The sequence below is a fragment of the Centruroides sculpturatus genome, unplaced genomic scaffold (genome assembly GCF_000671375.1).
Source record: "Centruroides sculpturatus isolate CEXI.00-Female unplaced genomic scaffold, Cexi_2.0 scaffold977, whole genome shotgun sequence".
NCBI lineage: Eukaryota > Metazoa > Arthropoda > Arachnida > Scorpiones > Buthidae > Centruroides > Centruroides sculpturatus.
The window spans coordinates 172,508-187,756 of record NW_019385249.1 but is presented as its reverse complement, the minus strand read 5'-3'; the positions used below and the strand labels follow the sequence as shown (position 1 = coordinate 187,756).

The 15,249-nt window shown below is 35.5% G+C and overlaps 1 protein-coding gene across 1 annotated transcript in view; it reads right to left on the bottom strand.

The window, feature by feature from the left end:
* Positions 1 to 15,249, bottom strand: part of LOC111636712 (histone-lysine N-methyltransferase 2C-like) — a 211,817-nt gene that overhangs the window by 32,251 nt on the left and 164,317 nt on the right. The window contains exons 26-28 of the mRNA XM_023382016.1: positions 12,377 to 12,492; positions 12,052 to 12,169; positions 2,618 to 2,780 (exon numbers count right to left, since the gene is read on the bottom strand). Of these exons, the coding sequence (XP_023237784.1) occupies positions 2,618 to 2,780; positions 12,052 to 12,169; positions 12,377 to 12,492 (397 nt within the window). The remainder of the gene's footprint in view (positions 1 to 2,617; positions 2,781 to 12,051; positions 12,170 to 12,376; positions 12,493 to 15,249) is intronic.

The window sequence follows — 15,249 nt, the reverse complement described above, 5'->3', positions numbered from 1 at the left end:
TATCAAAAACATCCAGAAATATGTACAAGGGTTGACCAAAAACTAAGGTTACAAGGCCGATATTCCTAGAGTTTCATTTGTTATAGATAAATGAGAAATGTGCGGTAATTCCAATACATGCAGTTGGCAACTGTGCAGAGTTTCAGCCACCTGCCACCTACAGCACTAGTTGTAGGTAAACACAAATGGCGACTCATTTGAAAAGCTGGTTTCGCGAAAAAATCTGCTCAGTTATTCGATTTCTGTGGATGAAACATGTAACCGCAACTGAAATTCACCCACAGCTGGTAGAGGTTTATGGAGAGGCTGTAATGTCGCTCCATAATGTCTTCTGACACATTCAGCATGTTGCAGAATGGTGTCGGAAGACCACCATGCTGTTGAAGCAGTTTCGCTGGGATATCATTGACCACCCTCCCTACAGCCCAGACCTTGCTCCAAGCGACTTTCACCTGTTTCCTCAGCTGAAGGAGAACCTAGTAGGACAATGATTCACTTCAGACAAGGAAGTGAAACACTTAGCGACAACTTGGCTGAACATGCAAGGAAAGGATTTTTACCAGGAGGGAATTTTCAAACTCATCACACGAAGTGAAAAGTGCCTGAACCGATATGGAGACTATGTCAAAAAATAACCTGATGTATATGTTACTGGCCAAACCCGATTTCAGGCCAAACTAGTTTGTCCTATGCATGTCAGGATATACTAGTTTGGCCTAAATACTTTAGGCTTAACTAGTTTGATCTAGATTGAACTGATTTATGTACTACAAATAGGTGCCAGTGTAAAAAAAAAAATTTGTGTGATTCGAAATGCCACCACAGTACACCCAGTGTAACGTTAAAGTGTACCTAGGTAACCCCAATGGTGGCACTTTGGACTGTTCGTGCTCCTGGCAGAATCCTCCTGGAGGGGAGCCGCCGGCAGGCTGCCCATTGTTTAATGTCACTAGTTATTGATTCATGGTAGTTCTTGAACAAAAGAAAAAAAAGGAAACATCTACTAAAAATGTAGTTAACCTAACCAAACCAACCTAATCGAAGCACCACCATTGGGGTTACCTAGGTACACTTTAACGTTACACTGGGTGTACTGTGGTGGCATTTCGAATCACACAAATTTTTTTTTTTACACTGGCACCTATTTGTAGTACATAAATCAGTTCAATCTAGATCAAACTAGTTAAGCCTAAAGTATTTAGGCCAAACTAGTATATCCTGACATGCATAGGACAAACTAGTTTGGCCTGAAATCGGGTTTGGCCAGTAACATATACATCAGGTTATTTTTTGACATAGTCTCCATATCGGTTCAGGCACTTTTCACTTCGTGTGATGAGTTTGAAAATTCCCTCCTGGTAAAAATCCTTTCCTTGCATGTTCAGCCAAGTTGTCGCTAAGTGTTTCACTTCCTTGTCTGAAGTGAATCATTGTCCTACTAGGTTCTCCTTCAGCTGAGGAAACAGGTGAAAGTCGCTTGGAGCAAGGTCTGGGCTGTAGGGAGGGTGGTCAATGATATCCCAGCGAAACTGCTTCAACAGCATGGTGGTCTTCCGACACCATTCTGCAACATGCTGAATGTGTCAGAAGACATTATGGAGCGACATTACAGCCTCTCCATAAACCTCTACCAGCTGTGGGTGAATTTCAGTTGCGGTTACATGTTTCATCCACAGAAATCGAATAACTGAGCAGATTTTTTCGCGAAACCAGCTTTTCAAATGAGTCGCCATTTGTGTTTACCTACAACTAGTGCTGTAGGTGGCAGGTGGCTGAAACTCTGCACAGTTGCCAACTGCATGTATTGGAATTACCGCACATTTCTCATTTATCTATAACAAATGAAACTCTAGGAATATCGGCCTTGTAACCTTAGTTTTTGGTCAACCCTCGTACATATTTCTGGATGTTTTTGATAGCACATAGAACATTTAAGTGTTTATATCTGAAGTAGCTGTATTAATTAAGATGATAATGTTTTCTTTCATTATTACAATATTTAGCTTTTTATATTCAAATATCTATTCAGTCAGTTTTGATTTTTGATTAAATTAATTAATTAAAATAAATTTTGCACAAGATAAGATATTTCAAAGTAAATATAAAAAGTATTCTTGAAAGATCTCATTTCAAGAAATTCTAGTTTAGATGTACAAAAACTTTAAAACTTTTTACTTATTACTTGCTTTGAAATTGAGATTACAATTGATGTCATCTTATGCCTGCAGTTGAAAACAACAATCAGCATTCGTTGCAAGTAGACCATGTGATGCATAATACATTATACTGAATATAAACTCAACAACTCAAAGGACAATAAATATATTATTACATCCAAATTCCATATTAAATGATGATATCAACATCTTTCACGAAACTTAACCATTTTTAATTGTAAAAATGAATATTATAGATTCAGAAGTTTATTATTTTTGTTATTTCTACAAAGATATAAGTTATATATATGTATGTATGAAAACAATATATCCACACTTATTCAATATTTTACTTCCTGTTTTATATAAACAAGAAAGGAAAATATTTTTAAAAAATGTTTATGTTACACATGCAAACTAATCAAGAAAATTGTTAAATTTTTTTTAATTAAAAAAAATACCTTTTGGAGTTATGTCATTTAATAAAATATCGTCACAATCATGTTCTCTAACTTGAATACGAAATTGAGGTCGACCTTCAATATCACAAATACTGCAAATATATTGACACCTTTTTCCCAATGATCGCATGCTCCAATACATTCGAATAACTTTATAGCCAACCTAAATTAAATATTTTTAATTATAATAAAATATTACAATCTAATATTTTTGATAACCTTCATATTTTATATAATTATATACAAGGTGTGATAGTTAAATTCCAGGACTGGGGTAATAAAAGGACACAAAGAACATATAATAAAAAACCCTTTAGTATGTTTCACAGTAATCCCCCTGGAGGGCCATGCACTTCTCACAATGCTTGTACAAGTTTTTGAAACACTTGGCAAAGTCAATTCCGTTGACAGCTCTTAATTCCTTGGTCACATTGCGCTGTATGTCCTCCAAGTCGTTGAATCTTCGTCCCTTCAATGTGATATTGATTTTCGGAATCCAGTAAAGAGGGGTCATCATCAACATCTTGAATGAACTGTTGACATGCTTCCAACCAGAGACGCTTTTGGTCCTCAGTGAGATAGTGAGGAATGAAACAGGAGCAGATTTTTCTTTTGCCCAAATCTTCGGTGATGATTAAGCGAGTTGTCTCCAGATTGATGCCAGTTGTCTCTGCTATCATCTGAATAGACATTTGATGGTCATATTGCAGCAAGTCTCTGATTTTTTCGAAGATTTCTGGTGTTCGAACTGATTGAGGTTGTCCAGGGAAAGAATCGTCCTCAAGGTCTTCCCAACCATCCCTGAAATGCGCAAACCACTCGAAAACATGAAAGCAGGATAGGGCATCATTCCCATAAACTTGCTTAATGAGGGCATACGTCTCTGTTGCACTTTTACCCAACTTGTAACAAAACTTAATGTTTGCTTTTTGTTCCATGACAAAAATGTGACAGCACTTTCTCACAGCAATATGTGAATGGAGTACAGAAAAAGAACGAGTTACAAGACACAAACAAATCTTTGCAGACAAGTAGCCAGATTGTTAAACTATTATGACAAGCTTAGACAAGTTTCTGCACGCTGACACTGCAGCGCTACATGACCAGTCCTGGAATTAAATTGTCACATCTTGTATATTTTTATATCATCAGTCTTAATAAGTTTGTTTAAATTATAATTATAAATAAAATACATTTAATTATCCATTACTTTTCTTAAAAAGTAAAAAGAATTGGTTTATTTTTGTTTTATGTTTATTAAAGTTTTAAATGTAAAATTTGAACATTTATTAAACATTTTCTTAATGCTAGATTTTATTGTGATTGAAAATAACATAACATTTCTACTTTTAATTTGTAAACTTTATATTGGATAAAACTGCAGTAACAGAGTTTTCACTTATAATGAAATTATTTTATTTGAAAATCTTTGTTTTTTTATTATATGCCTAAATATAATAAATTAATATAAATTAAAAACCAAAAGTATTGCATTATACACTGGTGGAAATTGAAAGTGTTACACCCAGATGGAATTGGTGGAAATTCGCAAAACTTGGTAAACATGTACAAGGGCATACCCAGAAGAAATGAACACAAAATGAAATGAATTATGCAAAGTTTTATTGCTGTTTGATACATGTTTCAGTAAGTGGTATGCTCACCTTGAGCATGGATACACTCTTGGATCCTTGCAGGCATTGAATCAATAAGTGCTTGAATATCTTGCTGGGGTATGTCTCACCATGCCTGCACAACTCGTGCAGTCAGTTGTTGTACAGTGCGTGCTGGATGGCTATGAGATGTAATCCGTCTACCCATGGCATCCCAGACATGCTCTGTAGGGGATAAATCTGGAGACTGGGCAGGCTAATCCATGATTGCGACATTTTGCAAGGCCTGTCTTGTGATGACAGCAGCATGAGGACAGGCATTATCTTGTTAGAAGATACCATTTTGGATGGTGTTCATGAAAGGTATGACTACTGGATGGATCACCTTGTCCACATACAAGTTGACCCTCCTATAACACTGTTGATTATTCCATTTTTATATAAATTTCATGTTGTACGAGTAACTTAGATTTTACAAATACATGAACCATTCACAGCCCGGCACACGTATTTGTAAAATCTAAGTGACTCCTACAACATGAAATTCATATAAAATGGAATAATCAACAGTGTTATAGGGGGGTCAACTGGCAGGCGGTCATTGTGTCTTCAACAACCACCAACTCGGTCCTGTTGTCGTAACTGATTGCCTCCCAAACCACAACACCAGGAGTTGGACCTGAGTGGCACTCTGAAATTACAGCAGGGTGGGCTCTTTCTTCAGCACGCCGGCGGACATGTTGCTGACTATCACATTGGCCTAAACAGAATCGGGATTCATCACTAAACACAACTGTACACCATTCATGTGTCCAATTATGTCTAGCAGCAGGCCTGGCCACCGACGCCATGGACACTATTTATAATCAAATTTATGTGCCTATCACCATCTATGCCTGCAGCAGCTGGGGTTGGGCTGTGCGCAAAGTGTACATCAGACGCAAATTGATTGCCGCCCAGAGAAGAGCCCTCATGCACATAACTAGAGCCTATAAAATGACCCCAAACATCTCCCTCCAGATTTTGGCTAGGAAAGCACCGATTAATCATCTAATTGACTATAACACTAAGCTTTGGCATCTTAAGTGGGGTAAGGCTACCTGCATCAATAATCAAATTATCGACAGTCAGGATCTTGAATGCAACATTCAGTATGCTTTAACTAAACACCCAGCCACTCCTAATAAGATCAACTTTTACCAACCTGATCATGTGGATATAGAAATCTTTACTGATGGATCCAAAGCAAATTTCAGTGTAGGCAGTGCCTTTGTTGCCTTCCACAACAATGAGGAGATCGCCTCTGGTCAGCACAGGTTGGGCGATCATTGTTCTGTTCTCCAAGCCGAGATGTTCGCCATCAGGTCGGCTGTGGCCTGGTCTGTCTCCAACTTTGCAGGCAAATCTGTGGCCATCATCTCGGACAGTGCATCTTCAATCTCCCTCATAAAAAACCATTCCTGTCATCCCATCTCCACAGATATACAGGACACTATCAACAATTCCTGCAATCTTTTCTTCATCTACTGGACGCGTGCTCACCAGGGCACGCTTGGTAACGAGCGTGCTGATGCCTTGGCCAAATCTGCTAGTGATGACTCTAACCTTCCAGTCGCCTATAATAAAATTAACAGCAACACTGTCAAAAACCTGCTATGGAAGGACCTTCTTGTGACTTGGCAACAGGAATGGGACAATCATAACCACCCAGTTACACACAGATTCATCCCAAACATTGAGAGTTTTCTCCTTAATAAATGGTACATTCCAGGTCACCGCAACAGCCAGTTTCTCACCGGCCATGGTAGATTTCAGTCATACTTGGCTAGATTTGTCAATGCCCCTAGCTCTAACTGCTCCCTCTGTGGTACTAGTGACAGCAATCTCCATTACATCTTCGACTGGCCCATGCTGGAGCTGGAGAGGCACTATTTAAAGTCCACCATTGAAGCACACGGGTACAGCTGGCCTAGAGAGTGCTACAGCTTCTTCAACCACCAAGACTCTTACCTCGCTTTTCTTGTGCTGATAAACAACTACTTTGGTCGTACCACTGTCACTGCTTACATCTAACAGCCTCACATGGCTGCAGGCCATTCACCTACATCTGTCTTCTGCAACGTTGAAACATCATTACTTTTCTCTATTATGTTCTATTACTTTAATCACTTAATTCCTCTTGATTTTGTGCGTTAAATTTACACATCCACGCTTACTTGTATTTGCAATCTCCGTATTTCATGTACCTATATATCAAAACTTTAATTATGTATTTTATATTACACTTGTTTTTTTCCTTGCTTACATTACATTGTATATATTTCTAAATAATTTTCTCTTTATTGTTATTATTATTCTTATTATTATTTTTTTTTTACTTTATATCATCTCACTCATATTATGTATCCATGTACTTCTATGTATCTAGTACCATGTCTAACTGGGTTATACATTTGTGGCACCCAGTATTTACTGTACTCCAGTAAGTTACAATAAAATATCTATCTATCTATCTCTATGTCTAGCAGCACACCACGTTAGCTGTTGTTAACGATGAAATCTGGTTAAGGGAACACACTGCATGGGGGTCCGAGATCTCAGCCAGCATCAAGCAATCGATTTACAATTGTCCGTGGGGTGACTCTGGCAGTAACTGCTGCTTGGACCTGTGCTGCCATCGCCCATCTGTCAGCAACTACCATCCGCACAATATGGTGGTCTTCAAGTGGCGTCGTCCTTCTGTGTGGACCTGTGCCAGGTCTGCGAGTACTGGACCCTTCCTGCATCCACCTTGTGACCACTCTTTGTACTGACATTGCAGTATGGCCAGTCCTTTGGGCGATTTCATGATATGATGCTCCCATTTCTGACATGCCAATTATCAGACCTCTTTCAAAGTCAGACATTTGGGTGTACAGAGTTCTCACTCGTTGATATGGCATAGCTGGTCACCAACAACCTGTGGACCAAAAAAAGTCATGTTCCCTAACACAGTTCACAACTTATAAACTAAACACTAGCAATTTTGCATAACAAATGTCTCCATAATTTCCATACCACTGTATGTACTTCATTTAATTTTTGATCATTCAATACCCTTCAAAAAAAGATTCTTTTGCCCCAATTTCATATGTCTTCGACAATACTGGATGGGTGTAACACTTTCAATTTCCGCCAGTGCATTATTAATAAGTATCAGTTATTAGCAGGTAATTATTTAAAAATCTTAAATTTAACTGTAAAGTTTATCCAAGATAAACATGGTATTATGAATGTTGAGAAGTATCATAACAATAATCATAAGAGATTTATTATTGTTAGACAAATTGTATATCAGATATTAAGAGTGACAAAAATTATTGTAAAATCCTAAATACTGAACCTGTTACCGGTGTAATTTGCGTGAAAAATATTGTAAAATCACTTTATTATAGAAACATGTTTACTTGACTATTTTCCTAGCAGCATAGCTATTTTGCAATCATTATTTTCAAATTTTGAATCAAAATTCAATTGACCATTACTTGCTTTTCTCTTAAAATGCATTAAATAAAATTTTAAATTTCAGGTGTTTTTGAGAGTTTTATACTCTCAAAAACACCTGAAAGTTTCAAAGTAAATATTATCAAAATACTATCAGCTATAAATGGAATTACTATCACATGCACTTATTCTTTGATACAAAAACTACATTCATTTGCCATTCCTTCTAGGAATTGTGATAGATTTTAGTCACAAAAATTTTTAAATAATAATAAATATCAATTATTAGTTATGCCCATGTAAATAATTCAAATGTATATAAAACAAAAGATTGAATGCAAAAATAAGTTATTATTTGGAAAATTATTGTAATTGAAAGCAAGGACAATAAATTATGGGGATGGAATCTTTACACTCAGATTAGTCATGAATGTAAACTGTTTTTACAGTTTCTATTTGAGTTCACTTGTTTTTTGAGTTGGATTAATGGAAGGCAGTGCACTACATGGGTGATCTGCCAAGGAGACACGTGGGAGGAGTTTTATAAAATGGCCTCTAGGTGGTAGTCACATAAAGAAAATCTATAAACTTTATGCAGCTATCCTGTTGATCAGACACTAACCTATGAGTAACTATTAGTGATAAGTAGTTTTATCCACTTGCTTTTTTTTTTTTGTTTTTGTTTTTCCTACTCACCATCAATAGTTAACAATCACTTCCTAGGCATTACTGTCATAACTGAATTAACATTTAATTTAAAAATATTCACTAATTTTTGTTGCTTGATTAAAAAAAATTAATAATTTTACATGGAAAAACATATATACTTTTGACACAAACCATTCAACATAAGAAGTGATAGTGATTCCAAATCATTTCAAAAACTGTGAATTTTGGATATTTAACTTTATGTTATTTTAACTCATTAAAATTTTTTTATTACAACTATGAATTAATTAAAAACACTATACATGCTTGCATTCAAAGTAGATCATAAAGTTTATAAGAATATAGTATTGTGAAAAGATAGAGTAATTAACATTGATAGTGCTGCCTCTAGAGAGAGCAAGGTCATTGTTTTTTGCAAAAAATAGTTTTCTGAAAACAAATTAATAAAAAATAATGGTCAAGATCAGAATCCTAAATCATGTTTTGTAAAAATATACAAATTGTATAGATTTTTACAGTAGTTTATTACTTCTAAGGTGCATTACAGACATTACTATATTTATACATATGATATATTGGAAATATGAAAATTTTTCATTAATTTTGTATTAAATGCAGCTCATCACAAGATAAATTACAGATAGGACATCTTTACATAAATTATAAAATAAAAAAGGCACGAATTAGAAAAGACCATGATAATTATGTTTAGCTCTGTCTTTTAGATGCTTTATGTAGGTACAAATCATGTCTGGAAAGTAAGTACCGTTTTGGAAAAACTCACATAAAAAATCTTTTTTCAAAACAAAATTTATTTTTACATGAAAGAGCATGTTGGAAACTATTTTTCTACATAGTTACGAGTTGTTCAGACATTTGTTCAGACATTTGTCATATCGGGAAACCAACTTGTCTATACCCTCTTCAAAGAAAGATGGTGCCAGTGAAGACAGCCACTGCTGAACATTGGTTGTTGCGTGTTCATCGCTGGCAAAGCGCCTCTTTCCAAAATCATGCTTCAAGTTCAAGAACAAATGGTAGTCTGCAGGTGCAAGGTTGGGGCTGTACGGCGGGTGATCGAACTGCTCCCAACCAAATTGTTGAATAAGGTTTTGAGTGACACCAGCAGTATGGGGACATGCGTTGTTGTGAAGCAACACAATGCCTTTACTGAGATTTCCACGTCTTTTGTTTTGAATTGAACGGCGAAGTTTTTGCAATGTTTCACGGTATCATTCTGTATTGATGGTTTTACCTCTGGGAAGAAACTCAACAAGCAGAACGCCCTGGCTGTCCCAGAACACAGTGCACATGATTTTTCGTGCTGACAACGTTGTTTTGAATTTGTGTCTTGTAGGGGACCATGAATGCCTCCACTTCATCGACTGTTGTTTTGATTCTGGAGTGACATCACAAACCCAAGTTTCATCACCGGTAACAATTTTGTTTAGGAAATCTTTACTCTCTTCACTGTATCGGATAAGAAATGTCAAAGCACTTCCAAGTCGCTTCGTTTTGTGGACATCCGTAAGCATTTTGGGAACCCAATGGGAACACAATTTGCGATAATTTAAGCGATTTGTGACAATCTCATGCAAAACAGTTTTTGAAATTTGTGGAAACTCATCACAAAGCAATCTTATTGTGAACCATCTGTTTTCAAGAATTTTCTCATTCACTTTTGCAACCAAACCATCATTGACAATAGAAGGCTGGCCACTCCGTGCTTCGTCATGAACATTGGTGCGTCCAGCATTGAATTGTCGAACCCACTTTCTCACCATTCCATCACTCATTATATCTTCACCATAAATCTCTACAAGTTGACGATGAATTTCAACTGGCTTAACATTCTTTGCGTTCAAAAACCGTATTACAGAATGCACTTCACAATCGGCGGGATCAGCAATCATCTTAAACATTTTGAACACTCACTAACATGTGGAAAAACAACACAATCCGGCTCTAATGGCATCACTGGACTGACAATCAACCAGAGACACGTGTGCGCAGATGCTGAACTGCGATACTACCGCTGCAGTGGCGGTAGAATGAGATGGTACTTACTTTCCGGACACACCTCGTATTATTGTTGTATTAATATTGGACATTAGAGAAGATGTAAGTGTTTTTAAATATTGTCAAGTGTAACATTATATATATTTAAAAAATTTTTATATAATAATATTGTTATAAAATGTAAAACTGCAGAGAAGGGGCCAAAACACACAAAAAGAGACCTGCAGGTCTGAAACACAAAAAGAGTGTACAGGTGAAAATAAAGGGATACTTTTTGTTTTATTTTTAACTAAGACTTCCTCCCTTTGCTAATCCTATTTATAAACAAAGTCTACATGGACAATATAAAAACAAAATTTTATTATTAATATTTGTGACATTAAATAAACAACACTGTAATTTTCCCTTCAAATATATTGTTTCAGTCCTCTAAAAATTTGGATATAAGATTATAGTCTCATTGGATTATTTTGAAAATCATAATTATAAAGTGTTCTAAAACTGATATAATAATATAAAGAAACTAAGATATTAGTTTTTTCTTTTGTGTTATCACAATATTCATTCTTTATTAAGATTATCATTAAATATTAAGTTATATTAAGACAAGCATTTATTAAGAATAGGGGGATCAATATGATAAATTAAATACAGTCGACCCCCCTATAATTACGGTCCCTATAATTACGATTCCTATAAAACTGCGAAAAAATTGTGACGGTATCCGTAAAAAAAGGTAAAAAAAACTCCTATAATTACATAAAACATCATTGGGCAGCCGAACTACTTTCCCGCCGTCCATAGCGCCACGCTACGGAGAGGTTTCTATCGTCTGGACAGTATTATATAAATTAGGTACTGTACATATAATTATATATTAACTTATTGTAACTTTATTATAATTAAATATATAATTTCCGCCGTCTAGTGTGGCGCCACACTACGAAGATTTTAGGCGAACTATCGTCTGTACAGTATGTAAATTAGGTACCGTAAGTCTAATACAGTACTGTAATTTTATACATTTCTTGTGAAAGAAACATTTCTTATTCAACGGCGATTAAAATTATTTATATTAATGATGTCTCCAAAGTTCAACGAAGTTTTCGCTGAAAAATAAGTTGTTAGAAAACGGTTGCTACTTGCTGAGCTGTTCCGCAACGAAACCAAGCTTTAGTAATGGCGATGTCGAATGGTGCACACTCAGTAAGTAATCCTACAATTTTTTGTTTATAGCGTAGTTTATATGGATTATTTCCAAAAAATATATACGTATTTTGGAAATGTTGAGTCGGATTAGTCTAGAATCGATTAATTTTATGGAAGAAAACCTTTCAATCAGCCGTAGTCCGTAAACTTCACACATGTTGGGCTGTGATTGGAAGGACTCGTAAGAAATCAGATTCCTAATGAATGGAACGTATCTATGATCTTATAGGGGGGTCGACTGTAATTAATATACATATTAGAACTGTAAATGAAGTATTACTTCCATTACAGTTTTCTATGAGAGATATTTTGAATTCTGGAAAAACAATACATATGAAGAGCCAATCTGCAGAAATGGGTTAAGTATATACATTTCATTCACCTATATAAAAAAGATTAACAGTTTAAAATAAATCTGTGTATTTATATAAATTTACTTACAGGATAAATACAATTTGATGTATGAAATGCAGGCATTTGATGAGGTAAAAGCTGACCAATATTTAAAAATATAAGACTGCCAATTCTTATAAGATGTTGATCTCCCTGATGTATCATGCTATAAAAAATGTTCATAATAAAAATTAAAGTCTTAACAGTAATAAAATTTTCTTCTAAATGAAATTGAAATATCTTTTCATATAGAGAATAAGTATAAAAGTTTTTCTATTATTCCAAAAAATGGTGTTATAAAGTATGAGAGTTTTCTTAACTTCAAAATTTAATATTAAATTTTATTTTATTATAAACAATTAAATATACAAACCTTGCAACCTGTTTATGCTCATCTCTATTTACATAAACTCTTCTATATACTGCCACAGATTCTAGTTCATTTTCAGGATTAGCCATTTTTGATAAATGTTGAGGACATAACATAGTCTAAAAATAAGCATTTAAAATATTTTATAAACAATTAAAAAACTTTTTAATTTTGAAACTTTAGAAATTAGAAAAATTATAATTAGAAATTACAGTGGAACCCCGGTCAACGACCAAATCGGTTAATGAACTTTTATTTTGCAAAAATGTCTCGGATAACGAACTTAATGGCTTTTTGTGTCAAATTTGTAAGCTTGCTTTCACGAAACTTTCTGAACCACTTACGGCACGTGGAATCATCAATGGCTCCCTCACCATACACAGAACATATCTCTTTTGTGTCTGCGAAGCATTCTTGCCTTTTCGGAAATAAAAAAGCATAATATGTCGAAAATGCTCCTTATTTTCAGCCATTTGTAATGCTTAACAAAATTTTAAAAACACAACTAAGTAACACAACTTTATTCTCAAATACTAGCTGAGATCTCTTTTGTCAAACAACATCAAAATTTTACACATGTGAAGGAAATAACACTTTAGTGTTGCGTTTTTAGCCAGCTGGTGCTAAAAACAGGACAAACTTTTGCATCAATCCAATAGTTTCCAGCCGTTCTAAAACCTCACAAATTTCAGTTGCTCTTAGGCGTGCGTGAGGTAAGCATTGCTTTTTCAAGTGCGCTAAACTTCGTTTTTTTAGTTTTGTTATTTATACTGTATATTTAATCAATATGGCACTAAAGAAAGAGAAAAGTAACAATGGAAATAGAAAACATTTTAGTGTAGCATTAAAGAAAGAAATTAATTCAAAATACAAGAACGGCATTTGCGTTTCTGACATCGCTAAAAACTATAATGTGGCAAAATCGACTATCTCTACAATTATTAAAAACAAAAAAGCATTTAAGGCTGCCAAAGTGGCTAAAGGAGTGAATGTGATATCGAAACAAAGATCTAAAGTTCTAGATGAAGTTGAAAAACTGTTGCTAATATGGATCAATGAAAAGCAACTTGCTGGAAACAGTGTTAGTGAAGCTATAATTTGTGAAAAGGCTAAAAATTTATACAATGACTTGTTTACCCAGACACCCAGTACAAGTGCAGACAGGCAGGACTTTAAAGCGAGCCGAAGGTGGTTTGATAGGTTTCGTCGACGAACTGGCATTCACAGTGTCATAAGACACGGGGAGGCTTCAAGTTCAGATGAAAAAGCAGCAAAAGCATTTGTAGATGAATTCGCAGAGTTTGTAAAAAGTGAAGAATACGTCTGGAATCAAGTAATTGCAATGAGACTGGTCCTTTTTGGAAAAGAATGCCTAGACGAACATACATAACCCAAGAAGAGAAAGCACTTCCCGGGCACAAGCCCATGAAGGATAGACTCACTCTTTTATTTTGCGCTAATGCAAGTGGCGACCTCAAAATCAAGCCACTTTTAGTCTACAACGCTGAAAATCCCCATGCCTTTAAGAGCAAAAATGTGATTAAGTCCAAAACTGCCTGTACAATGGAAGGCAAATAGTAAGGCATGGGTAACTCGGACTTTATTCATGGATTGGCTCACAGAAGTGTTTGCTCCTACTGTTAAAAATTATCTTCAGGAAATAGATCTTCCTCTTAGAAGTCTTCTCTTAATGGATAATGCTTCAGCACATCCACCAAATTTGGAGGACGACTTGGATAGTGAACATGACTTCATCAAGGTCAAATTCCTTCCACTCAACACAACTCCATTACTGCAACCAATGGATCAGCAAGTGATTTCCAATTTTAAAAAGCTGTATACCAAGGCACTGTTTACCATGTGCTTTCAGGTTACCAATGATACCGACTTGACTCTTAGAGCTTTTTGGAAGGAGCATTTTAACATCCTGCATTGTATCAACTTTATTGACAAAGCCTGGAGTGAGGTCTCTCACCATACTTTGCAATCGACCTAGAGGAAACTTTGGCCAACTTGTGTCCCAGAGCGAAACTTTCAGGAATTTGAAGAAGAGAGCTCTCCTGATGTAGTGCATGAAATCGTGTCCATTGGCAAGAGTTTGAGAGTAGAGGTAGATGATGTAGACGTGGAGAAGTTGCTGAAACACCATCAAAATGAACTAACGACAGAAGAGCTGGTTGCCATGCAGGAAGAACAGATGAAAGTCTTACAAGAAGAGCATTTGTCAGAGGAAGAGACTAGGGAAGAAATCACCAGTGCTGAGATCAAGGAAATTTGCAGAAAATGGAATGATGTGCAGGAATTTATCGAGAAGCGCCATCCTAACAAAGTTGTGGCTAATAGGGTCATTAATTTAATGAACGACACTGTGCTAGCGCATTTTAGAAAAATTTTGATTAAGAGAGTAAGACAATCAACTTTAGACCACTTTCTTGTTCCTTATCAAAAGAGACCTCAACTTGAAGAAACTCCCGATGCAGTGCTACCCGATATTTTTATGGAGGGGGATTCCTCTTCCAAGCATTAAGCTCTGTAGAAACAAAGGTATGTACTACTTTATTAAATAAAATTTACATATTTGTTGCTGTAATGATAGATACCACGTTTTCTTATATTTTCATCAAAGAAAACCCATTTTACAAATAAAATTACAAAAATACTGACGACTAGAATGGATTAATTGTATTCACATTAATTTCTATGGGAAAAATTGCTTCGGTTAACGAACGGACTCGTGGAACGGATTACATTTGTTAACCGGGGTTCCACTGTATATTATTTTTTTATATAGTAAAACCTATAAAAGGCAGAATTGCAGGGAATTCTACAAATTTTTTAGCTTAAGCAGGTTTTCTGTCTTGGCAGACCAGAACAAA